The sequence below is a fragment of the Coregonus lavaretus genome (genome assembly GCF_964263955.1).
Source record: "Coregonus lavaretus genome assembly, chromosome: 2".
Lineage (NCBI taxonomy): Eukaryota > Metazoa > Chordata > Actinopteri > Salmoniformes > Salmonidae > Coregonus > Coregonus lavaretus.
The window spans coordinates 9823757-9851506 of record NC_139989.1 but is presented as its reverse complement, the minus strand read 5'-3'; the positions used below and the strand labels follow the sequence as shown (position 1 = coordinate 9851506).

Sequence of the window (27750 nt, the reverse complement as noted above, 5' to 3'; positions counted from 1 at the left end):
AAAGTCCCCTAAATAGGAGACTTAATTTTCCAAAATGCTTTGCAACTCTTGGACAAAAATCAAACAAATTAGTAATTTTTACACAATGTCTTTATTTTTTTTTCTAATTACAGACTTATGGGTTAAAAATAAAAAAAAGCAAAACTTTTTTTTACCCACTCTCGTTTCCAAAACCCAAACCTCTCCACACAAACCCCCCCCTCCCCTAAAATAAAAGCTCTGCTCCTCTTTTTAAATTAATCAATGACTTTAGCCCCACTCCTGGTCCTCAGACAAGCCGTGGCTGCACTGCGCACTGTCAGAGACGGGGCCAGGTAACCCCCACCCCTTCTCTGGTCCCATTTTTCTCACTCTCCCAACTAAAACAGCTGCTGCCCTCTTGACTTTAGCTCTCTCTCTATAAATGTGTGGCGGTTGGTTGTGTATTGTCTGCGAAGTGTGTGGGCCTAGTGTGTGTGTGTGTAAGACAGCTCAACGCTTGTTGTAGTAAATGCCCCCTGCGGTGGCCCTGTGGTCACCCTGACCCCCTCCCCCCCACACAGACAGGATGGGGTGAGTGTGCATAGCAGGAGCAGAGAGAGAGAGAGACCCTGCCGAGACATTGGGGGGCGCCGCGGCCACCGGAGGAGGGGTTGTCAGCCTCCACTGGTCCTGAAACCTGAAACGACAAGAAGTGGTCTAATATACAGAGAGAGGAGAGGGGGAGAAAGAAGAGAGAGGGACATGAAGAGGAGGAAGTGAAGGACAAATGGGAGGAGAAGCAGGACAGAAAGGCAGAGGGGTGCAACGAGGGAAAAAAAGTTCCAGGCCCACAAAAATAAACAAATGGCAGAGCTCTGGCCATGCTTTCTTGGGGTGAATGCTATGGCCTAAAGGGTGGTACAATGTTTTTTTTACCCACTGAACAGCAACCACTGTCAAAATTACCAAATGCTGGAAGACACTGAAAACAAGAGAGCATGGGATGGAACCAAAGGGAGATGGTAACAAAAGTGATGAAGGTTAAAGGATGGGGCAGGGTAAGTGGCAACTGGTCAGAGAACAGAGAGACAAGGGAATATGAGAACTCCAATACCACAACTTTAAAAAATAAACAACATTCTTGCTATTGGAAGTTTCACATGTACAGTACATTAAAAAAACAAAACAGATTCCTTTCTCCTCGATGTTTGCTTTTCGAATGTAAGCATTTGGGGGCTGTGTTGGGTGTGAGGGTCACAGCCAGACAAAGGAGACACATCTGCAGCCTGAGATAACATCTTCTCAAAAGAAATGCCACCAAATCTCCCCCACGGCCATCATATACCTTACCAGGGTGACCGCACCAACTCCGCACACGCACGCTCACACACACACAATCGCACACTGCGGCCAGTCTGTCTGTCCAGGAGAATTTTTTTTTTTTTTTTTTTTTTTTGGTCTTTTTTCTTCTCAGGGTTCCTTCCTTTATTGGGGGACTTTTTTCATTCTTTTTTTGTATGGGCACGGGGGGGGGGGGTGATAGTAAGGAGGTTGGGGGGTATTAGTAAGGGGAATACCACGATGTTGTTCGCCCTCGGCCCCTGGAAAAGAGAGAGAAAAAGAGGGTGAGTTTCTTGATTGGCTTAAAAAGACGGCCTGGTGAGATCTCAATCCTTCAGGTAGACTGGGGGGGAATGTATGCATAAAGATGTTTTATTTTATTCATACCATCATAATGGTAGTGTGCCTTTGATAAGTGTTGAATTACCACAATTTCAATTATGAAGAATAATTGACAGTACAGAAACAAGCTGAAACCAGCTTTGTCAACAGTAAAATGTTTAATTCTCAGATTATACAGGACTATGAAAATAATAGTAGGGGTGTGGGGACAGTGAGGCACTGGCTCTCCCTCTTTCTCTCTCGCGCTCTCTCTCTCTCCCTCTCTCTCTCTCTGTGTGAGAGCAGCTCCTGAGGTCGCTGTAGGGAGAGAACCTGAGAACAGCAGCCTCCATCCCACCCTACAAACCCTCCCAGCAGAATGACAGGAGCACTAGAACAGTCACAAACAGTCATTCACATGGCACATGCTATAGGACGGGCCACATACATACAGCTCGAGCATGCAGACAAACAGACTTGACTGACCCATTCTCCTGACAACCTGGACCATCTCAAAACACAGACAGCATCAAAATCAAATCACACATTGCTTTTCCATTCTCACACGTCACCACCATCAGAACCAGGCATCCAGTGCCCACAAACACAGGGGTCACACTAGAGCAGAACCCACTGGTTAGAATGCTGAAGTCAAAATCAGGCTGCAGGAATGAACCCTCCATTCTGGAAGTGAAGGCAGTGGGTGGGACTGCCTGGCCAAGTGGCCATCTAGCCTATGTATCTGATGCACCAATGTGTAGTTAACAACCAAGTTGGTTTTAGCAACAAGGCAAAGCACCCGCACTCTCCCCATAGCGGGCCAACCATTCCTAGGTTAGCCCATCTATAGGCAATATGCATGAGCCCAACCTGGACTCAGAGCATTTTGTATTATTCTGTACGTAAATTCGAGACACTCCATGTTACGTTTCGTATGTATTAATTTGTGGATGTCAATCACCCATTTCGTATGATATAATACTAATTGTAATTCGTAACATATGTTACAAATTTTCCAAATGTAAAACGTTACGAATTTGCAAAACATATGTTACGTGTGGCTAACGTTAGCTAGCTGGCTACTGTTAGCTAGGCTAGGGGTTAAGGTTAAGTTTTGGAGTTAGGTTAAAGGGTTAAGGTTAGCTGAAAGGGTTAAGGTTAGCTAAAATGGTTAAGGTTAGCTAAAATGGTTATGATTAGGGGAATGGTTAGCTAAGTAGTAAGTAGTTGAAAAGTTGCTAATTAGCTAAAATTATCTGTGACGAGATTCGGACTCCCAACCTTTGGCTATGTAACCATATTAAAACGTAACATATCATACTAATTTGAGTGTCCCGGTTTTACATTTACTATATTATGTCTAGTCTATGAGACCAGGCTGATGAGCCATCTATCATAGCACATAGGGCATGAGATTCTGACTTGAACAAAATAATTTCCAATCACAGGATGTCATCCTACTAATTGTCTTAAATAGGTCTTTGCAGATTTAAAATAGGCTATCATTCAGTGATTGTTGATTGACAATCATATCAGCAGCTCTCACAGAGGGGCCAATGAGATACTAAAGATGACCAACTCCGATATCATTGGTCTAGGTGAATGGAAAGGTTGGTCCATTGGTCAGAATCTCATTGCCTGTCAGTTGGTGAGGATGCTCATTTTGCTTGCTCTGCAGCCCTTCAGCAATACATATAGAACAGGACATGGGCCAAGAGACAGAGCTCCACCACGAGGCCCACTGTGAGCACTCAATGAGTCATCACGGGAACCCCCCTCTCACCTCACACTGAGAGACACAGCAGGACACACACTCCAGGGAGACACACCAGACTCCTAGTGCACAGCGCTTTGATCCACTCCAGGTTTTACATACATAGGGGGCAGGCTTTTGTATGGATTGAAAACAAATACAGATAGCAGGGATGTTGCTTTGGAAAGGTCACAGGCAAACCACGGCTCTGGAGCAGCTGCACCTGGTGAACACTCAACACACTGTGTTGATGAGACGGAACACACAGATGGATATATTCTATTACTCTGAACACAGTGCACCCGTCTCCTAAAAGTGAATCATTAGAACAACATCTAGTTAACTGAGCGGAAGACTACAACAGGAAAACGAATACTAAACTCAGCAAAAAAAGAAAAGTCCCCTTTTCAGGACCCTGTCTTTCAAAGATAATTCGTAAAAATCCAAATAACTTCACAGATCTTCATTGTAAAGGGTTTAAACACTGTTTCCCATGCTTGCTCAATTAACCATAATTAATGAACATGCACCTGTGGAACGGTCATTAAGACACTAACAGCTTAGACGGTAGGCAATTAAGGTCACAGTTATGAAAACTTAGGACACTAAAGAGGCCTTTCTACTGACTCTGAAAAACACCAAAAGAAAGATGCCCAGGGTCCCTGCTCATCTGCGTGAATGTGCCTTAGGCATGCTGCAAGGAGGCATGAGGACTGCAGATGTGGCCAGGGCAATAAATTGCAATGTCCGTACTGTGAGACGCCTAAGACGGTGCTACAGGGAGACATGACGGACAGCTGATCATCCTCGCAGTGGCAGACCACGTGTAACAACACCTGCACAGGATCAGTACATCCGAACATCACACCTGCGGGACAGGATGGCAACAACAACTGCCAGAGTTACACCAGGAACGCACAATCCCTCCATCAGTGCTCAGACAGGCTGGACTGAGGGCTTGTAGGCCTGTTGTAAGGCAGGTCCTCACCAGACATCACCGGCAACAACGTCGCCTATGGGCACAAACCCACCGTTGCTGGATCAGACAGGACTGGCAAAAAGTGCTCTTCACTGACGAGTCGCGGTTGTCTCACCAGGGGTGATGGTCAGATTCGCGTTTATCGTCGAAGGAATGAGTGTTACACCGAGGCCTGTACTCTGAAGCGGGATCGATTTGGAGGTGGATGGTCCGTTATGGTCTGGGGTGGTGTGTCAGAGCATCATCGGACTGAGCTGGTTGTCATTGCAGGCAATCTCAACGCTGTGCGTTACAGGGAGGACATCGTCCTCCCTCATGTGGTACCCTTCCTGCAGGCTCATCCTGACATGACCCTCCAGCATGATAATGCCACCAGCCATACTGCTCGTTCAAGACAGGAATGTCAGTGTTCTGCCATGGCCAGCGAAGAGCCCGGATCTCAATCCCATTGAGCACGTCTGGGACCTGTTGGATCGGAGGGTGAGGGCCGATCCGGTGCAGTCCATGAGGAGAAGATGCACTGCAGTACTTAATGCAGCTGGTGGCCTTACCAGATACTGACTGTTACTTTTGACCCCCCCCCCCCCCTCCCATTTCTGTTAGTCACATGTATGTGGAACTTGTTCAGTTTATGTCTCAGTTGTTGAATCTTATGTTCATAAAAATATTTACACGTTAAGTTTGCTGAAAATAAACGCAGTTGACAGCGAGAGGACATTTATTTTTTTGCTGAGTTTATATCATAAATATACACACACATACCAATTAATGTTTAAGCAACAATGCTAACGTGTCTACCTAGAGAACTTATTTGAAATAGAAACCATCCATGGTACACTAAAGACACCTATTTGCATTTATATCTTAAATGGCATCTTAATTATCCTTATGGTCGCATCAACATTCTAAAATGGAATCCAAATGGTTGCATCAAGTCACTTTGCCTGTCACCTTTTTAAGCATTAATGACCAGCACTGTGGGAGAGATGCTCACTCTCAGTCAACAGTGTGTATACGTAATGAAGCTCCAAGTCGTACAAAGAGCCTGCCACTCATACATGTACAGCCTGGGAGGATCGCACTGCCGTGCACTGAGAGTTTGGCTGCCTCCTCTGAAACGGTTGTAGGTGGTGCATGCAACAAGACCGCTCCACACTGACTGACCCACCTGACTCCCTCCACCAGTCTTGCTTACCTTTCCACTCACCATAACCCCACTCTAAAAGAGAACCTCTCCTCCACTGTACTCTGGATACACACCTTCACTGATATTGCTGGAATGTTGTTCAGCAATGCTAGCCAACGCTTCAGTCCCCTCCCACTACCGACAGGCTTATAGACATTCAGTGCCTATAGAAAGTCTACACCCCCCTTGGATTTCTTCACATTTTATTGTGTTCACAGTGGGATTAAAATAGATGTAATTATCATTTGTTAACAATCTACACAATATACTCTGTCAAAGTGGAAGAATAAAAAGTTAGAATTTAAGATGAAAAATAAAACTAATATACCTTGAAATGGACAAGCATTTACACCTTTGAGTCTTGGGTATTTATTTATTTATTATTATTATTATTTTTTACATTTGAGTCATTTAGCAGACACAGATAATGACTTACAGGAGCAATTAGGGTTAAGTGCTCAAGGGCACAGACAGATTTTTCAACTAGTTGGCTCGGGGATTTGAACCAGCAACTTTTCGGTTACTGGCCCAACCCTCTTAACCACTAGGCTACCTGGGTAAGTCTCATAAGAGCTTTGCTGTATTGTGCAATATTTGCACATTATTCTTTAAAACATTTCTTCAAGCTCTGTCAAGGTGCTGGGGATCATGGCTAGGCAGCAATTTTCAAGTCTTGCCATAGATTTAAGCAGATTTAAGTCTAACTTGGCTACTCAGGAACAGTCACTCTTCTTGGTAAGCAACTCCAGTGTAGATTTGGCTTTGTGTTGTAGGTTATTGTCATGCTGAAAGGTGAATTCCTCTCCCAGTGTCTGGTGTAAAGCAGACTGAAGCAGGTTTTCCTCTAGGATTTTGCCTGTGCTTAGCTCCATCAAGCATACCCATACCATGATGCAGCCACCACCATGCTTAAAAATAAGAAGGCATTTACTCAGTGTGTTGTGTTGGATTTGCATTTAAGCCAAAAAATGTTATTGACCAAATACTTATTTTCCACCATCATTTGCTAATAAATTCATTAAAAATCCTACAATGTGATTTTCTGGATTTTTTTTCCTCAATTTGTCTGTCATAGTTGACGTGTACCTATGATGAAAATTACAGGCCTCTCTCATCTTTTTAAGTGGGAGAACTTGCACAATTGGTGGCTGACTAAATACTTTTCCCCCCCACTGTACATATGCATGTTTTGGAATATTTATTATTCTTTTCACTCTCATTTAGGTCATTATTGTGGATTCACTACAATGTTCTTGATTCATCCTCAGTTCTCCCATCACAGCCATTGAACTCTGTAGCTCTTAAAATCACCAATGGCCTCATGGTGACAACCCTAAGCGGTTTCCTTCCTGTCCTGCAGCACAGTTCAGAAGAACGGTTTTGTTCCACCAGCTTCAAAAAGCTGCAATAACTATATTCTGTGTTATTGAAAAGATAATTCACAGTGATTAAAATGGTACAATGATACCCTACACTATTCAGTGCTTGTTTTCTCACATAAACTGAAATTGAGCGAACAGAGTAGAATTTTAGCAAACAGGAAATGACAGAGCGATTTCCACTAGATAACACAGCCACAAAGTCAGAACATTTTGACAACAGCTGCTGCTCTGGCGGGAGAAATCAATAGGCAAATATCACAGCCAATCACAACACTGGTGGGTAAGTGATACTATGAAACACTATTAGCGGCAGATATATTATGGATATATTCTGAAATTACAACGCAAACATTTTAAAAGCCGTCTGGCTTAGTTGGTTGAGCATGGAGCTTGCAAAGCCAGGGTTGTGGGTTCGATTCCCACGGGGGACAGTAACAAATGTATGTATGCGCTCAATACTGTAAGTCGCTCTTGATAAGCGCATCTGCTAAATGACTAAAATGTAAACATAAAAATAAAAGTGTAGCACCTTCAAGTCAAATTTTACTTCTGAAATAATTTAGGTTTGCCTAAGCAAAGGGGGTGAATATTTATGCCACAGCTATATTTGTTATTACATTTTAAATATTTTGTAAAAATGTGTAGAATTTTATTTTCACTTCGACATCATGGAGTATTGTGTAGATCAAAGAAATGTTTTTATTAAATCTATTTCAATCCCACTTTGTAACGCAACAAAATGTGAAAAAAGTTATATGGGGTGTAGACTTTATATACAGTGAAGGAAAAAAGTATTTGATCCCCTGCTGATTTTGTACTTTTGCCCACTGACAAAGAAATGATCAGTCTATCATTTTAATGGTAGGTTTATTTGAACAGTGAGAGACAGAATAACAACAAAAAAATCCAGAAAAACGCATGTCAAAAATGTTATAAATTGATTTGCATTTTAAATGAGGGAAATAAGTATTTGACCCCTCTGCAAAACATGACTTAGTACTTGGTGGCAAAACCCTTGTTGGCAATCACAGAGGTCAGATGTTTCTTGTAGTTGGCCACCAGGTTTGCACACATCTCAGGAGGGATTTTGTCCCACTCCTCTTTGCAGATCTTCTCCAAGTCATTAAGGTTTCGAGGCTGACGTTTGGCAACTCGAACCTTCAGGTCCCTCCACAGATTTTCTATGGGGTTAAGGTCTGGAGACTGGCTAGGCCACTCTAGGACCTTAATGTGCTTCTTCTTGAGCCACTCCTTTGTTGCCTTGGCCGTGTGTTTTGGGTCATTGTCATGCTGGAATACCCATCCACGACCCATTTTCAATGCCCTGGCTGAGGGAAGGAGGTTCTCACCTAAGATTTGACGGTACATGGCCCCGTCCATCGTCCCTTTGATGCGGTGAAGTTGTCCTGTCCCCTTAGCAGAAAAACACCCCCAAAGCATAATGTTTCCACCTCCATGTTTGACGGTGGGGATGGTGTTCTTGGGGTCATAGGCAGCATTCCTCCTCCTCCAAACACGGCGAGTTGAGTTGATGCCAAAGAGCTCCATTTTGGTTTCATCTGACCACAACACTAACACCCAGTTCTCCTCTGAATCATTCAGATGTTTTTTGGCAAACTTCAGACGGTAATGTATATGTGCTTTCTTGAGCAGGGGGTCCTTGCGGGCGCTGCAGGATTTCAGTCCTTCACGGCGTAGTGTGTTACCAATTGTTTTCTTGGTGACTATGGTCCCAGCTGCCTTGAGATCATTGACAAGATCCTCCTGTGTAGTTCTGGGCTGATTCCTCACCGTTCTCATGATCATTGCAACTCCACGAGGTGAGAACTTGCATGGAGCCCCAGGCCGAGGGAGATTGACAGTCCTTTTGTGTTTCTTCCATTTGCGAATAAATCGCACCAACTGTTGCCACCTTCTCACCAAGCTGCTTGGTGATGGTCTTGTAGCCCATTCCAGCCTTGTGTAGGTCTACAATCTTGTCCCTGACATCCTTGGAGAGCTCTTTGGTCTTGGCCATGGTGGAGAGTTTGGAATCTGATTGATTGATTGCTTCTGTGGACAGGTGTCTTTTATACAGGTAACAAACTGAGATTAGGAGCACTCCCTTTAAGAGTGTGTTCCTAATATCAGCTCGTTACCTGTATAAAAGACACCTGGGAGCCAGAAATCTTTCTGATTGAGAGGGGGTCAAATACTTATTTCCCTCATTAAAATGCAAATCAATTTATAACGTTTTAGACATGAGTTATTCTGGATTTTTTTGTTGTTATTCTGTCTCTCACTGTTCAAATAAACCTACCATTAAAATTATAGACTGATCATTTCTTTGTCAGTGGGCAAACATACAAAATCAGCAGGGGATCAAATACTTTCTTCCCTCACTGTAGGCGCTGTACCTTCTCAATGATTCTCTATACGCCCAGTTTGGGATTGGGATTGAGCATACTCTTCCTTGAGCACTCTCTCCTCAGTACTCTCTCTTTGCTGCACATTCTGAAGCCAGGTCGGAAAAGCAACACTAGCGTCTACCCCTTCAGTGTTTGTCCTAACAAATTACTTACACCTATTCGGTGCTTTAAGGTCTGCAAACAGTGAGTGGGTACAGGCCTGGGGGGTTGGCTTCAGGCTTTACGGTGTCCTCTCTCCCCACCGTCTCCCTCTCTGATCAACTGCTCATCCTCACTACTTCCATAATTTCACTCAGTACTCATTCTATTGCCCTTCAACTCGCTCTCCCATACACTTCCTCTCTCCCCCTTTTACACCTCCCCCCGCTCCCTCCTCCCCCTCTCTCAGGTAATGGCCAACTGTCTCTCAGTCTCAGGGTATTAGTGTCCCGGGGTGCTCACCTGAAGGCCCGTCCTCTGCCTCTGGGCGGTGTGTAGCCGCTGTAGTAGCGTGCGCGCGACGGGTTGAAGTTCCCTCCTCGTGAGCGGAAGCGGGCACGGGGAAACCCGCGGTCTGTGGTGCTGATGCCTGGCCTGTTTGTTCTCTTCACGCCTACCTGCCAGGACCAAGACAAGGGAAACCACAGGTTAGACAATAGCACAGGGGACACAGAGTTCAGAAGGGCACAGGGGTCAGTCCCATTTAACTCCCAGTCAATGTAGGAAATCTAACTGAAAATCAGTTCATACAGATAAATTGCACTTTCACCACTCTGAAGTTCTGCATAACTTAATCTGTAACCTAATAAACTATAGTCATAGTGGGAGGACCACACAGCATATCATCGCGTGACTACAAGTTTACTTCGATATGATGGTTATTATATCAATATTTGCGCATAAATATCTGTAGTTGCCATGGCAAGCCTGTCGTGACTTTTTTCAACATGTACTTTACTGGCATAAAAAGGTTGGATGGAAACCTGGTCCATGAAACAGTGTTGCGTCCTCACCTTAATCTGCCTTCCTCTGAACAGAGACTCGTCCAATGCCATGGCCGTCCTCACAGACTCCTTGTCTGAAAACTCGATATAGGCAAACCTGCAACAGCAGCAGAAATATAATGGGTCACTAAAACGACATCTCAGAAAATGGGCGTCATGAAGCACTAAAATCATAGAGCACAATTCACTGAACAATCATGGACACCTATTTTTCAATAACTCCCTAATAATGAGAATAAAGTGTGTGATAAGCAACACTTTGAAACAGTTTAGCAACCCGATCATCCTAACTGGTTTCTCTCATACACAAATACGAGCTTTAGAAAAGAACTCCAGGCTATTAGAATAAGCAGTTACTTTCAATGAACTAAAGTAACACTACTGAGACCTGAATCACAGAGTGCTATTAGCTAGTTTAATTGCATTACTTAAAGTGGAAAGGGAATGATAAAAGCTTTTATATGATTCATGAATTGTACACCTGTGTGCGTGGCTATTAAATGGACATGGAAATGGGCACGAGTGAGCTAGACCACCATGTCAGTAAAGAAATCCTCTGTGCTGCAGTCCGAGTCATCTTTATAGAGAGTTAGGGCAATGTGGTTTCAGTCTGAACCTTCAGAGAGCGCCACTTTCTCCTCCTTATGCAATTTGTTGACACACAACACCCCCCCATATGGGGGGGGGGGGGTAGATCAGCTTTAATATTGCAGATAGATTAACCTCCATCAATGTAATTGTCTGCATCACTTCCAATCCCCCATATGTTTTTTTTTCCTCCCCTCGCAAATATACATACACACACAAATACATATCCTTTAAAAAATATATTTCCCTTTATTACTTTCCAACCCTACCACCCCTTCCCCAATTGGAGAAAACTAGTAAACATCAATGTTTGGCCTCTACTTCCAGCTTATAAATACTAGAAACATTTTATGGACACAGTCAACTCTACAATAATTCCACCTTGTTTGTTTTTACTCCTGAACTTCCTCTACCCTCAACCTCTCTGATCATTTTCATGATGTCCATCCGGTTTGCTTCTATATGCCATATCTCTCCAACTGTGCTCCTTCACAAAAGCTCTCAATCTATTACTTATTATGGACACAGCATGCCCTACATTAGTTATCTTGCTGTTATTAGTTGTTGTTAGTAGTTGTTAGTCCCATCCTTCAGCTCCATTCAACACCTCTCATCTATCTCTTAACCATCCATATTGGATTTCTATTTGCCATATATTTCTCAACTGTACTGTTTCACAAAAGTTCTGAACCCTTCTATTCTCATTGTTTCTACAGATTGTAAATTGAAAATATATTTTTTTGCTAAAAGTATTATTATATTATTGATCGACTGACTATAACTTTTCAGATCACCCAGTAGTGCTATCTGCAGGGTTAGCTCCAGGTAAATATTGCAACCCTTCAGCCATTCCTGGACCTGTGACCAAAAACAAGCCACAAATGGACAGTACCAAAACAAATGATGTAATGATTCTGTCTCTTCGCAGCAAAACCTGCAGAGCTGGGAAGATTGTATCCCCCATATAAATAACATTCCATTGGTAGCAAGAATTTTGTATAATAATTTAAATTGGGCTTTGTGTAGCTTAGTTGGTAGAGCATGGCGCTTGCAATGCCAGGGTTGTGGGTTCGATTCCCACTGGGGGCCAGTATGATTCTTTTATTTTTTTTAAATGTATGCACTCACTAACTGTAAGTCGCTCTGGATAAGAGCGTCTGCTAAATGACTAAAATGTAAATGTTAATTTAAAAATGCAAAGTTTTGAATCCGGCGTCGTTTTGCATATCAGTTTATAAACACTATGCCATGGAATCGGTACGTCGAAAATCTCTTCAACTATTTTGCAATCGATACGGGATGGCTGTCAATCCTTTGGTCCTTAAATGAAACTGGTATACTTTTTTATTTAACCAATTATGTTATTTATTGCAGGGCCGACAGACAAGTTCCTTACTTTTTTCCCCTTCCACTTTCCTCTTCCATTTTTGCGGTAATGCTGCAATTATTTGGTTGTAATTTTGGTTAGAGCAGACATTTCCATATGTTATTGTTAGCTGCATGTGCGACATAACTCCAACAGTCCTACAGTTGAAGTCGGAAGTTTACATACACTTAGGTTGGAATCATTAAAACTCGTTTTTCAACCACTTCACAAATTTCTTGTTAACAAACTATACTTTTGGCAAGTCGGTTCAGACATCTACTTTGTGCACGACAAGTAATTTTTCCAACAATTGTTTACAGACAGATTATTTCACTTATACTTCACTGTATCACAATTCCAGTGGGTCAGAAGTTTACATACACTAAGTTGACTGTGCCTTTAAACAGCTTGGAAAATTCCAGAAAATGATGTCATGGCTTTAGAAGCTTCTGATAGGCTAATTGACATCATTTGAGTCAATTGGAGGTGTAACTGTGGATGTATTTCAAGGCCTACCTTCAAATTCAGTGCCTCTTTGCTTGACATCATGGGAAATTCATAAGAAATCAGCCAAGACCTCAGAAAAACTATTGTAGACCTCCACAAGTCTGGTTCATCCTTGGGAGCAATTTCCAAACGCCTGAAGGTACCACATTCATATGTACAAACAATAGTACGCAAGTATAAACACCATGGGACCACGCAGCCATCATACCACTCAGGAAGGAGTCGCGTTCTATCTCCTAGAGATGAACGTACCTTTGGTGCGAAAAGTGCAAATCAATCCCAGAACAAAAGCAAAGGACCTTGTGAAGATGCTGGAGGAAACAGGTACAAAAAGTATCTATATCCACAGTAAAAACGAGTCCTATATCGACATAACCTGAAATGCCGCTCAGCAAGGAAGAAGCCACTGTTCCAAAACCGCCATAAAAAAGCCAGACTACGGTTTGCAACTTCACATGGGGACAAAGATCGTACTTTTTGGAGAAATATCCTCTGGTCTGATGAAACAAAAATATAACTGTTTGGCCATAATGACCATCGTTATGTTTGGAGGAAAAAGGGGGACGCTTGCAAGCTGAAGAACACCATCCAGACCGTGAAGCACGGGGGTGGCAGCATCATGCTGTGGGGGTGCTTTTCACAAAATAGATGGCATCATGAGGAAGGAAAATTATGTGGATATATTGAAGCAACATCTCAAAACATCAGTCAGGAAGTTCAAGCTTGGTCGCAAATGGGTCTTCCAAATGGACAATGACCCCAAGCATACTTCCAAAGTTGTGGCAAAATGGCTTAAGGACAACAAAGTCAAGGTATTGGAGTGGCCATCACAAAGCCCTGACTGCAATCCTATAGAACATTTGTGGGCAGAACTGAAAAGGCGTGTGCGGGCAAGGAGGCCTACAAACCTGACTCAGTTACACCAGCTCTGTCAGGAGGAATGGGCCAAACTTCTGCCAACGTATTGTGGGAAGCTTGTGGAAGGCTACCCGAAACATTTGACCCAAGTTAAACAATTTAAAGGCAATGCTACCAAAAACTAATTGAGTGTATGTAAACTTCTCACCCACTGGGTATGTGATTAAATAAATCATTCTCTCTACTATTATTCTGACATTTCACATTCTTAAAATAAAGTGGTGATCCTAACTGACCTAAGACAGGGAATTTTTACTAGGATTAAATGTCAGGAATTGTGAAAAACTGAGTTTAAATGTATTTGGCTAATGTGTATGTAAACTTCTGACTTCAACTGTACCTATGATATCATTTACGAAGATTATACCTTTAAAACATTTTTCCTAAAAATACTGGCTTTTATCAGTTAGTATATTTGAGTTGAACCACAATATTTGTTGCATTATTTGTTCTGTCGTTTCTGGAGGATTAAATTGAAATTGTAACCAACTTTCTATAGCTTGTTTTAGAAATAGTGATATTTGGGAGATGATTGCCTTTTCAAATAACTGAAAGTGAGAGGTTGTAATCTGAATAAAGGGAAAAAGGCCATTCTTGAACATAGGGTGAGACAATCTTACTAATTTGCTAGAGAACCAGTTCGGATTTACAGTGGGGGAAAAAAGTATTTAGTCAGCCACCAATTGTGCAAGTTCTCCCACTTAAAAAGATGAGAGAGGCCTGTAATTTTCATCATAGGTACACGTCAACTATGACAGACAAATTGAGAAAAAAAAATCCAGAAAATCCCATTGTAGGATTTTTTATGAATTTATTTGCAAATTATGGTGGAAAATAAGTATTTGGTCACCTACAAACAAGCAAGATTTCTGGCTCTCACAGACCTGTAACTTCTTCTTTAAGAGGCTCCTCTGTCCTCCACTCGTTACCTGTATTAATGGCACCTGTTTGAACTTGTTATCAGTATAAAAGACACCTGTCCACAACCTCAAACAGTCACACTCCAAACTCCACAATGGCCAAGACCAAAGAGCTGTCAAAGGACACCAGAAACAAAATTGTAGACTTGCACCAGGCTGGGAAGACTGAATCTGCAATAGGTAAGCAGCTTGGTTTGAAGAAATCAACTGTGGGAGCAATTATTAGGAAATGGAAGACATACAAGACCACTGATAATCTCCCTCAATCTGGGGCTCCACGCAAGATCTCACCCCGTGGGGTCAAAATGATCACAAGAACGGTGAGCAAAAATCCCAGAACCACACGGGGGGACCTAGTGAATGACCTGCAGAGAGCTGGGACCAAAGTAACAAAGCCTACCATCAGTAACACACTACGCCGCCAGGGACTCAAATCCTGCAGTGCGAGACGTGTCCCCCTGCTTAAGCCAGTACATGTCCAGGCCCGTCTGAAGTGCATTTGGATGATCCAGAAGAGGATTGGGAGAATGTCATATGGTCAGATGAAACCAAAATATAACTTTTTGGTAAAAACTCAACTCGTCATGTTTGGAGGACAAAGAATGCTGAGTTGCATCCAAAGAACACCATACCTACTGTGAAGCATGGGGGTGGAAACATCATGCTTTTGGGCTGTTTTTCTGCAAAGGGACCAGGACGACTGATCCGTGTAAAGGAAAGAATGAATGGGGCCATGTATCGTGAGATTTTGAGTGAAAACCTCCTTCCATCAGCAAGGGCATTGAAGATGAAACGTGGCTGGGTCTTTCAGCATGACAATGATCCCAAACACACCGCCCGGGCAACGAAGGAGTGGCTTCGTAAGAAGCATTTCAAGGTCCTGGAGTGGCCTAGCCAGTCTCCAGATCTCAACCCCATAGAAAATCTTTGGAGGGAGTTGAAAGTCTGTGTTGCCCAGCGACAGCCCCAAAACATCACTGCTTTAGAGGAGATCTGCATGGAGGAATGGGCCAAAATACAAGCAACAGTGTGTGAAAACCTTGTGAAGACTTACAGAAAACGTTTGACCTGTGTCATTGCCAACAAAGGGTATATAACAAAGTATTGAGAAACTTTTGTTATTGACCAAATACTTATTTTCCACCATCATTTGCCAATAAATTCATTAAAAATCCTACAATGTGATTTTCTGGATTTTTTTTCTCATTTTGTCTGTCATAGTTGACGTGTACCTATGATGAAAATTACAGGCCTCTCTCATCTTTTTAAGTGGGAGAACTTGCACAATTGGTGGCTGACTAAATACTTTTTTCCCCACTGTATATCCTTTGTTGGCAATGACACAGGTCAAATGTTTTTTGTAAGTCTTCACAAGGTTTTCACACACTGTTGCTGGTATTTTGGCCCATTCCTCCATGCAGATCTCCTCTAGAGCAGTGATGTTTTGGGGCTGTCGCTGGGCAACACAGACTTTCAACTCCCTCCAAAGATTTTCTATGGGGTTGAGATCTGGAGACTGGCTAGGCCACTCCAGGACCTTGAAATGCTTCTTACGAAGCCACTCCTTCGTTGCCCGGGCGGTGTGTTTGGGATCATTGTCATGCTGAAAGACCCAGCCACGTTTCATCTTCAATGCCCTTGCTGATGGAAGGAGGTTTTCACTCAAAATCTCACGATACATGGCCCCATTCATTCTTTCCTTTACACGGATCAGTCGTCCTGGTCCCTTTGCAGAAAAACAGCCCCAAAGCATGATGTTTCCACCCCCATGCTTCACAGTAGGTATGGTGTTCTTTGGATGCAACTCAGCATTCTTTGTCCTCCAAACACGACGAGTTGAGTTTTTACCAAAAAGTGATATTTTGGTTTCATCTGACCATATGACATTCTCCCAATCCTCTTCTGGATCATCCAAATGCACTCTAGCAAACTTCAGACGGGCCTGGACATGTACTGGCTTAAGCAGGGGGACACGTCTGGCACTGCAGGATTTGAGTCCCTGGCGGCGTAGTGTGTTACTGATGGTAGGCTTTGTTACTTTGGTCCCAGCTCTCTGCAGGTCATTCACTAGGTCCCCCCGTGTGGTTCTGGGATTTTTGCTCACCGTTCTTGTGATCATTTTGACCCCACGGGGTGAGATCTTGCGTGGAGCCCCAGATCGAGGGAGATTATCAGTGGTCTTGTATGTCTTCCATTTCCTAATAATTGCTCCCACAGTTGATTTCTTCAAACCAAGCTGCTTACCTATTGCAGATTCAGTCTTCCCAGCCTGGTGCAGGTCTACAATTTTGTTTCTGGTGTCCTTTGACAGCTCTTTGGTCTTAGCCATAGAGGAGTTTGGAGTGTGACTGTTTGAGGTTGTGGACAGGTGTCTTTTATACTGATAACAAGTTCAAACAGGTGCCATTAATACAGGTAACGAGTGGAGGACAGAGGAGCCTCTTAAAGAAGACGTTACAGGTCTGTGAGAGCCAGAAATCTTGCTTGTTTGTAGGTGACCAAATACTTATTTTCCACCATAATTTGCAAATAAATTCATAAAAAATCCTACAATGTGATTTTCTGGATTTTCTTTCCCCTCATTTTGTCTGTCATAGTTGACGTGTACCTATGATGAAAGTTACAGGACTCATCTTTTTAAGTGGGAGAACTTGCACAATTGGTGGCTGACTAAATACTTTTTTCCCCCCCACTGTACATATTACCTCAATTACCTCGACTAACTGGTACCCCCCCTCCCTGCTGTTATTTTATTTTACTGCTGCTCTTTAATTTTTACTCAACACTTTTTTACTTTTTTTTTACTGCATTGTCGGTTAACGGCTTGTAAGTAAGTATTTCACTGTAATGTTGTATTCGGCACGTGGCAAATAAAATATGATTTGAGCTACCATTTAAATAGGAGTGGTTAAAACATGCTAATAACGGTCCTCTGAGTATATCAAAAAAGGTTTGGTATACCTCGACTGGTACGCCATCCAACCCTGGAGTTTTCCCTAAAGTCTTTAATTGCATCCAGAAGTTCCTCATCTGTAATTTCACCTTCACATGAGTCTTTCTGTATGGCTGTTAATTTTACATTATCAATAGAAAAAAATCGCTACAATTAGCTTCAGTTAGAGGAGATGGAGGCGACTGAAACGAAAACATATGCTTAAAGTACTTTGCTTCCTCCTTCAAAATATAATTTGGTGAATCATGGGTGACTCCGTCATTTGTAACCAGTTTCAGTAAATTATTTTTGGTAGCATTTTTATGTTGAAGATTAATAATGAATTTGGTGCATTTTTCCCCATATTCCATCCAGTTTGCTTTATTTTTTAAATAATATATTACACTTGATCTTTCTAAAATAAAGTTTCCATTTATTTTAGTTTTTCCTCTAATTTATTCTGAGCCTCTATGTTACAGTTTTTATTGCTATCTGTTCTGATAGACCTTCTATTTCCTTTGTTAGTATGGACTCGACCTAAATTGTTTTTGTTTTCGAGATTTTCTGAATTGCATGGTCTCTAAAGGCACATTTAAGTGTCCCATTCAATAAGGGGATCTATGTTGTCGAAAAAATCAGTTATAAATTATTCTGTCCTAATTAAAAACGAGTTAAATTTCCAATATCCTCGCCCATGTGGAAATTCAGTAAGAGTAATGTATATGCCATTTATATGATCGTCCGACCGCATTCTGTCCCCTATAAACACTTTTAAACTTTTGGTGCCAACAAGTACGACATAAGAAAGAAGTCAAGACGACTAGCTTGATTGAGTCTCCGCCATGTATATACAGTGGGGAGAACAAGTATTTGATACACTGCCGATTTTGCAGGTTTTCCTACTTACAAAGCATGTAGAGGTCTGTCATTTTTATCATAGGTACACTTCAACTGTGAGAGACTGAATCTAAAACAAAAATCCAGAAAATCACATTGTACGATTTTTAAGTAATTAATTTGCATTTTATTGCATGACATAAGTATTTGATACATCAGAAAAGCAGAACTTAATATTTGGTACAGAAACCTTTGTTTGCAATTACAGAGATCATACGTTTCCTGTAGGTCTTGACCAGGTTTGCACACACTGCAGCAGGGATTTTGGCCCACTCCTCCATACAGACCTTCTCCAGATCCTTCAGGTTTCGGGGCTGTCGCTGGGCAATACGGACTTTCAGCTCCCTCCAAAGATTTTCTATTGGGTTCAGGTCTGGAGACTGGCTAGGCCACTCCAGGACCTTGAGATGCTTCTTACGGAGCCAATCCTTAGTTGCCCTGGCTGTGTGTTTCGGGTCGTTGTCATGCTGGAAGACCCAGCCACGACCCATCTTCAATGCTCTTACTGAGGGAAGGAGGTTGTTGGCCAAGATCTCGCGATACATGGCCCCATCCATCATCCCCTCAATACGGTGCAGTCGTCCTGTCCCCTTTGCAGAAAAGCATCCCCAAAGAATGATGTTTCCACCTCCATGCTTCACGGTTGGGATGGTGTTCTTGGGATTGTACTCATCCTTCTTCTTCCTCCAAACACGGCGAGTGTAGTTTAGACCAAAAAGCTCTATTTTTGTCTCATCAGACCACATGACCGTCTCCCATTCCTCCTCTGGATCATCCAGATGGGGGTCATTGGCAAACTTCAGACGGGCCTGGACATGCGCTGGCTTGAGCAGGGGGACCTTGCGTGCGCTGCAGGATTTTAATCCATGACGGCGTAGTGTGTTACTAATGGTTTTCTTTGAGACTGTGGTCCCAGCTCTCTTCAGGTCATTGACCAGGTCCTGCCGTGTAGTTCTGGGCTGATCCCTCACCTTCCTCATGATCATTGATGCCCCACGAGGTGAGATCTTGCATGGAGCCCCAGACCGAGGGTGATTGACCGTCATCTTGAACTTCTTCCATTTTCTAATAATTGTGCCAACAGTTGTTGCCTTCTCACCAAGCTGCTTGCCTATTGTCCTGTAGCCCATCCCAGCCTTGTGCAGGTCTACAATTTTATCCCTGATGTCCTTACACAGCTCTCTGGTCTTGGCCATTGTGGAGAGGTTGGAGTCTGTTTGATTGAGTGTGTGGACAGTGTTCTTTTATACAGGTACCAAGTTCAAACAGGTGCAGTTAATACAGGTAATGAGTGGAGAACAAGAGGGCTTCTTAAAGAAAAACTAACAGGTCTGTGAGAGCCGGAATTCTTACTGGTTGGTAGGTGATCAAATACTTATGTCATGCAATAAAATGCAAATTAATTACTTAAAAATCATACAATGTGATTTTCTGGATTTTTGTTTTAGATTCCGTCTCTCACAGTTCAAGTGTACCTATGATAAAAATTACAGACCTCTACATGCTTTGTAAGTAGGAAAACCTGCAAAATCGGCAGTGTATCAAATACTTGTTCTCCCCACTGTATTTTAAATCATCCATCTACCTTGCGGATCTGTTTGGACAATTTGCACATTTGGATCGAAATTACGGTCAATTAATATCATCACCACTTTTGAGTTTCTTTGCCCATGGGAGAAGTATATTTCGCCCCCCCAGTCCTTTTTCCACACAACTTCATCTAGAATTGTTGAGTTTCCTGTAAACAATATATATTATATTACTTATCTTTGAAACATGTAAATATTGTTCTTCTTTTGTTATTATCTGCTAAGCAATTACAATTATAACTGGCTATACTTATTTCACCACTTACCATAATGAGATACAGGTTTCAAATCTATTTATCATAATATATGTTTGTAAATTTACCAATAAAACCAGTGATTGAGTGTCCATATAGCTGTACCATGATATTTGCATTTCTACTAAGTAACCCTCCAATTGTTTGCCACTATTCCCCCCGCTAAAGCCCCTCCCCATCCCAAGTTGGGTTTCATCCCAGTGATCGGCATACCACCCCCGTCCCCTGGATCCCTAGGCCCCCCCGAGAGGCCAGGACCCATCCTTCGAAAACAGCACACTGTGCCACCCACAAAACAGAAGCAGGTCAAACACCAAAAGCATTTCCAATGCTCTCACCTCAATATATTTATATAGCTATTTAAAAAATATCTATTCAAATATCTTGCATATCTTAATTTCCATCATTATCAATTAATATGCGTAATAATGTCGGCAGTTCATGCGAAGTATTGTTACCTATAACCCGGATTGCCATTGTATTACATTACATTTTTATCAAGCAATTCTTATTTTAGCAAACAATTATTGTGGTCCATCCTATATTCTCCCTAACATCCTTACCCCCTTGCAACAGATGTGGGATACATACACACGCACATACTCTAATACACTCAACCCCTTTCCTCTACAATCAACCATAAGCTCAGATGCTCAACGGTTGTTACATCCCAGAGCCCAACTCAAGAAAGGACCTGATTTACAAATGCATATACAGTTACAGCTGTTTAAGAAAGCATGCAAGATTGAGCAAAAATTTACAAAAATGTGCGATTTGATTAACCTATGTCAAGTCCTAGGAGATGGAGATCAGATCCACCCTCTTCCCCTGAGACACAAACACTCTGGTCCCCCGTTGTAACCATTTTTCCAAGCATCTCCGAGCAGTCAGACCTTTGATTATTTTGTGCCACAAGGGCCACAATAATATGCCCCCTCTCTGATTGTCCGAGTGTGACCCCCTCCCCATGGGTTACTGCAGCCAGTGTTGCCAGCACTGCCACTACCTGGGTGGGGGTACCCCACCGGAATCCCCACCGGCTAGGTACAAGGTCGACAAGGTTCTCATTAGCAGCTTTGAGAACTTCCTTGTATATTATGCTCTCCCATCAGGGGGCTCTGGCTTTGTTGGACCAACCCTGCCAGGCAGGCTCAGAATCTTTAGGGGGCGGTGCTGCTCTAGTAGGTCTCTGACTGAATTTATCTTTCTATTTTGGCTGCATATAGGTAACTTACAGCTGGGCCATAAAACAGATGGGGACTTCTCTTTGGTGTATGGGTTGCTCAGGTGGGTGTCTAGGATATAGGGTTGGGGACCGTTCCATCATGACAGGACAATAAAATAATAGATTAGATGTATACTTTACTTTGTGTCGTGGAACATTTGGTTGTCAATATACAGTTTATCAACTACGACAGCAACACGCTTCCCTTTTAATCTATTTTCCTTGAAGATTGCAGAACGGCGCAAAGTTCTTTTCCCAATCTCCCTCGGGAACTGATCATTCATGCCTATTTTCGTGCCAGCAAGTCTTTTACCTAGGCTTTTAACCATTCCTTTATCCTTAAAGAAAGCAAATTTGGCAACGATTGGAAACTCATACAGTGAGGGAAAAAAGTATTTGATCCCCTGCTGATTTTGTACGTTTGCCCACTGACAAAGACATGATCAGTCTATAATTTTAATGGTAGGTTTATTTGAACAGTGAGAGACAGAATAACAACAACAAAAATCCAGAAAAACACATGTCAAAAAAGTTTTTAATTGATTTGCATTTTAATGAGGGAAATAAGTATTTGACCCCCTCTCAATCAGAAAGATTTCTGGCTCCCATGTGTCTTTTATACAGGTAACGAGCTGAGATTAGCAGCACACTCTTAAAGGGAGTGCTCCTAATCTCAGCTTGTTACCTTTATAAAGACACCTGTCCACAGAAGCAATCAATCAGATTCCAAACTCTCCACCATGGCCAAGACCAAAGAGCTCTCCAAGGATGTCAGGGACAAGATTGTAGACCTACACAAGGCTGGAATGGGCTACAAGACCATTGCCAAGCAGCTTGGTGAGAAGGTGACAACAGTTGGTGCGATTATTCGCAAATGGAAGAAACACAAAAGAACTGTCAATCTCCCTCGGCCTGGGGCTCCATGCAAGATCTCACCACATGGAGTTGCAATGATCATGAGAACGGTGAGGAATCAGCCCAGAACTACACGGGAGGATCTTGTCAATGATCTCAAGGCAGCTGGGACCATAGTCACCAAGAAAACAATTGGTAACACACTACGCCGTGAAAGACTGAAATCCTGCAGCACCTGCAAGGTCCCCCTGCTCAAGAAAGCACATATACAGGGCCGTCTGAAGTTTGCCAATGAACATCTGAATGATTCAAAGGAGAACTGGGTGAAAGTGTTGTGGTCAGATGAGACCAAAATGGAGCTCTTTGGCATCAACTCAACTCGCCGTGTTTGGAGGAGGAGGAATGCTGCCTATGACCCCAAGAACACCATCCCCACCGTCAAACATGGAGGTGGAAACATTATGCTTTGGGGGTGTTTTTCCTGCTAAGGGGACAGGACAACTTCACTGCATCAAAGGGACGATGGACGGGGCCATGTACCATCAAATCTTGGGTGAGAACCTCCTTCACTCAGCCAGGGCATTGAAAATGGGTCGTGGATGGGTATTCCAGCATGACAATGACCCAAAACACACGGCCAAGGCAACAAAGGAGTGGCTCAAGAAGAAGCACGTTAAGGTCCTGGAGTGGCCTAGCCAGTCTCCAGACCTTAATCCCATAGAAAATCTGTGGAGGGAGCTGAAGGTTCGAGTTGCCAAACGTCAGCCTCGAAACCTTAATGACTTGGAGAAGATCTGCAAAGAGGAGTGGGACAAAATCCCTCCTGAGATGTGTGCAAACCTGGTGGCCAACTACAAGAAACGTCTGACCTCTGATTGCCAACAAGGGTTTTGCCACCAAGTACTAAGTCATGTTTTGCAGAGGGGTCAAATACTTATTTCCCTCATTAAAATGCAAATCAACTTATAACATTTTTGACATGTTTTTCTGGATTATTTTGTTGTTATTCCGTCTCTCACTGTTCAAATAAACCTACCATTAAAATTATAGACGGATAATTTCTTTGTCAGTGGGCAAACATACAAAATCAGCAGGGGATCAAATACTTTCTTCCCTCACTGTATCTCTGTCCTCTTTGTCAGAAACAGTGTACACGTTCGAGTTGGATTTTATCGACAGCGTCGAGTGGGATTTGAAGCGCTGTAAGAAAGAAGTCCTTCACAATTTTTTCGGTAACCTCTCCTTTTTCTTGGATACCCGTAAGTACTAGATTTTCTCTCATCAATCTAGTCTGTATGTCTAGTAAGGCTTCTCTCAGAAAGTTGTTCTCCCTTTTAAGTTCCTTAACGTCCGTTTCTATCTTAGTGACTGTCCCTTTTAGCTTTTTTGTATCTTTCTCCATTAAATCGCAGCTTTTTCATCACTCATTGCAAGACTCGCCTTCAACTCGTTTACATCCTAACTGACCAACTCTAGTATGCCGAGGTTTGTCATTTATCGACTTCAACAAATCGCTTTCCACACTTACCAGTCACAGTGGTGAAAAGCATACATCATCTGTATCCGTCGAGGAGTCACGTTCTCTTGGAGATTGATTCTCCTCGTTTACCCTCCATCATGTTTGAGTGTTGCTTGTTGTTGTAATATTTGTCGATACATTTCTCTAGCCTTATGATTTGTTTGGTGTTATTATCCAGATTGAATGTTATCATTCACAAGTATATGAAGTGCTAATATTTAGTCTAACTTACTGATATTGAATATTACGTTTTTTTCTTGAGGTGATTCGCATCGCTGTGCGTTCAATACGCCATCTTGTCACGTGTCTGAATGTTTGTGTCCTCTGGTAAATGTGTGTATTATGTGTGTTAATCTGTATCTATATGTTTGTGTCCTCTGGTAAACGTGTGTAGTATGTGTGTTAATCTGTATCTATATGTTTGTGTCCTCTGGTAAACGTGTGTAGTATGTGTGTTAATCTGTATCTATATGTTTGTGTCCTCTGGTAAACGTGTGTAGTATGTGTGTTAATCTGTATCTATATGTTTGTGTCCTCTGGTAAACGTGTGTAATTGTATTTATTTTTGTAACCTGTATTTAAACAGGGAAATCCCATTGAGATCAAGGCCTCTTTTACAAGAGAGTGCTGCATGTACACAATTCATAAAAATTCACAACATGACGATCAACATAGACATGTAGATGATCTTGAGGCTGAAAGTCTTAACTCTAGATCACACAGATCTAGATGACTTGGACAATGTACCTACGTACCTGTGAATAAAAGTGCACTACTTTGCTAACCTGCACATGGACTGTATGCAATTACCCTCTTGGATGCCGAGAGGGTATAGCTAGTAAAATAGTGTCTACACCATCTTTAGGGTGGAGACTGTAAACATGTGCTCACAGATCTGTAAGTGAAAGAGCACTGCTGCACATGGAGGGAATGGGGGTGTAGGCATTTACCCTTTGGGATGCCCTGTGAACTTGTCACACAGGATGGTGACTCTGTTGACTGAGCCGCAACCATGGAAGTGAGCTTCTAGCTCCTCCGCCGTGGCGCCGTAATCAACCTGTCCACCGAGAGGGAGAACAGTGAGATACCTCTGACACACACAGAGTGGCTAGTCAATTCCGCATACTGAATCAAACACCAAATTTAGGTTTTTGCATTCAAAGAAGTGTGAAAATCATGCATTGATGTCAATTTGAAACTTTGCTACACACATCATATGATAGAATTCACCTTGAACCCGATAGGCCTAACCAGGTGAATTCCACATACAACCCAAATAGAAACACCATCTGAGGTTAAGAGGGGGTGAAGCCTTACGTTTCCAACATAGATAGATCTTGCGTCGGCTTCCATTTTCTCCTCGATGGACATGATGACGGGACCGGCTAGAGAGAGCAAAATTGAGACGAGGAGTGAAATTTAAAATGGTGAACTTCAGAACAAACTTATACAGATTTGGAAGGGTCTGATATTAACTAATCTGTCTTGTAGCTGCTCTGGAAACTTCCGTGAAATACAACAATCATTCTGTCTTCTCAAACAGTCATTTTTGGGAGACATTCTGAGGCACATTATTGCTCTTTCTTCCCACAAACTCACCTGGTGGAGGGCTAAGATTCATCTGTTTCTCCACTTCGTTCTGCAACTCCTTCAGCTTTTCCGCTTCCTCCTCCATCTCTCGCACCCGAGCTTTGATCGCCTCCAGCTCCTGAAAAATCAATACACAGATACCCATCAATTACAACACACACCACACCGCAGGACTGACAGACATCATCGGAAGAAAACAAGAAATATTTACTAAAGGAATTAATTCATCATATTCATCCATGCCGTGCAAGCGCATGACACACTTGACATTTCAGTAGCCTAAGCTGACACTGTTCCTGCACTGGCTGCTGAGTGGAACAGCCTTGCATATGACCATCCCATCAGCTCAGGGTCTTTGTAACAGGCAGCATTTATTCACCATTAATTTCACAGACTTCTCGCTCCGCAAGAAACCCCACCGCCCCAGTGATGGTCAATAAGACGGTGGTGCCACACGTCATGTTGGGTGGGATCCCTTATTGGTTTCAAGCCTCACAGAGCAGGCTCCCTTGACACTGCTGCATTGCAGCTCAATGGGAGTTGCTCCAAATCCATCCTGGACTACTGACACTATTTGCATTGCAGTGAAATCCATTCCAGGTCTTGGGGATATCATACATGGTCCCATTGATCATAAGAATCAATAAACAAATTCAACAGCTTTGACAGGCTTCAAGAGGAAACAGTGAAATTCATGAATACATGGCTTATTTGATTCGGTGATGACTGGCTGCATTTTGTTGCATATTTACTGTAGTCTCTTCCCTCCTTCCGAAAATATCTAAGGATGCATGCCCAGCCCTAAAAAATACCGCACCCCCAGTCTCGTGCTTACAGAATTGCTTTCGAAAACATTCTATGCCAAAGACCACGATCACACTTGCATATAAAATCAGAAAAATTGTAGATAACATTTAAATGCAAGCCAACAGCTTTAATTTCAGAGTATTTGCAAACCGCATATTTGCACACTACTACAGTAATATCCATAACCCACTAATTTTTCAAGAGATAATACCTCCTTATAATAGTCAAAATTACATTATTATTTTTTTATACTTGCGTTTTGCATGTCACTCAATGTCTTTAGTGGGAGAATACACTTGCATGTCAGGTGCATGTCAGCAACATCCCAATTATTAGCTAGCTAACTGCCCAACTAACATTAGCTCGTCGGCTCCCTCCACTATATCCAGGCCAAATATCCATATCCATTCATCCATACTACAACAGAGCAAGTGCCGCATACCTTTTGCTTGCATTTTAGTTATATACAGTTAGATAGTTAGTCAGCACATTACAACGCGTGTTTACTAGTCAACACTTAATTTTCACGGAGTTGACGATCATGTTCAGTATGCGCATCAGCGCTTCCATTTCAGCAGCTGTCAGCGTTTGAGAAAATAAAGGAGGCGTGTTTACCGTGAGCTCTCACCGTGTCTGCGGATGGACTCGCAATACCGCGGCTAATGGCGGCCTGTCCTACCCTCGCCCCTGTCGACATCTCCGTCTTGCATTTTTGCGACGAATATTTTTTTTCCCCACTAGGTCGACAGCACTGGCGCAGAGAAACTACCACCGCTGCTGCGCCAACATGGCCGCCAAAATCACGCATGTCACCACCCATTTGTACTAAGCCACAATGTCGGTTATCGACCAGGAGATAAATGACACACCACGGGGAATAATAATATAGCTGATTGCAGCTTAAAATAACGTATTTACACCCGCAATCTCTATTGTACAATACACATGTATTATCTCAATTTGAGTGAGGTTTTGGGCATAAACTATGTTCTTCACTTACCGGGTCCTCGATCGCGGCCTCTCCCTCCTCTAATCCCGGTTCCTCATCGCCAACACCCGGGTCTTCTAGTTCTGGGTGCCCTGGGTCTGAGTCCAGCAGGGATTCCTCCGTCATCCCCGAGTCCATTCCGTTACCGAACTCCGCCATCTCCCAATTCCGGCTTATCCGACGCGCCTCGTGGCTTAAAGCAACGTTACAGGCCCCTACTCACACAGCTGGAGAGTGAGTGGGGCGAAAGAAAAAAACGGCGGAAAACGCCGCTTAGGAAAGTTAAAACCTGAAATAAAAGGCCAGCTTCGACTCTAGCCACTGTCCGAACGGGTTCCAACTACAATTGCACAGGCTACTTCAGTTTTCTGTATCGAATTTTCAGCAGAGAGCCTAACGTTACAGTTTATTTACATTAAGAAATATACATAAAATCGAAGATTCACTTCAGAGCGCCGTGTCCTCACTTCAGAAATGGAAG

General features: G+C 42.7%; 1 protein-coding gene across 2 annotated transcripts; it reads right to left on the bottom strand.

Moving 5' to 3' along the window:
- Window positions 1–72: 72 nt before the first annotated feature.
- On the bottom strand, window positions 73–27750 carry LOC311104947 (polyadenylate-binding protein 2-B-like). 2 transcript variants are annotated; one of them, XM_084146935.1, is made up of 7 exons: window positions 27282–27750; window positions 25484–25592; window positions 25202–25269; window positions 24835–24941; window positions 10324–10411; window positions 9773–9927; window positions 73–1562 (listed from the first exon to the last, which is right to left on the bottom strand). In XM_084146935.1, the coding sequence occupies exons 1-7, from the start codon at window positions 27426–27428 to the stop codon at window positions 1523–1525; spliced, it is 714 nt and encodes a 237-aa protein (XP_084003061.1). In that variant the 5' UTR covers window positions 27429–27750; the 3' UTR covers window positions 73–1522. The 2 variants fall into 2 exon arrangements, with proteins under 2 accessions (XP_084003061.1, XP_084003062.1); XM_084146936.1 differs by lacking the exon at window positions 73–1562 and adding an exon at window positions 6334–6449 and having other exon boundaries at window positions 27282–27745.

What these genes read in the sequence shown, in the direction of transcription:
- LOC311104947 (XM_084146935.1), bottom strand. Translation starts at nt 27,428, where the DNA reads ATGGCGGAGTTCGGTAACGGAATGGACTCGGGGATGACGGAGGAATCC. An exon ending in AGGCCGCGATCGAGGACCCG is followed by an intron (nt 25,593 to 27,281) that starts GTAAGTGAAGAA and finishes TTGATTTTTCAG; the next exon opens with GAGCTGGAGGCGATCAAAGC. An exon ending in GGCAGAGGACGGGCCTTCAG is followed by an intron (nt 1,563 to 9,772) that starts GTGAGCACCCCG and finishes TCTCTTTTCCAG; the next exon opens with GGGCCGAGGGCGAACAACAT.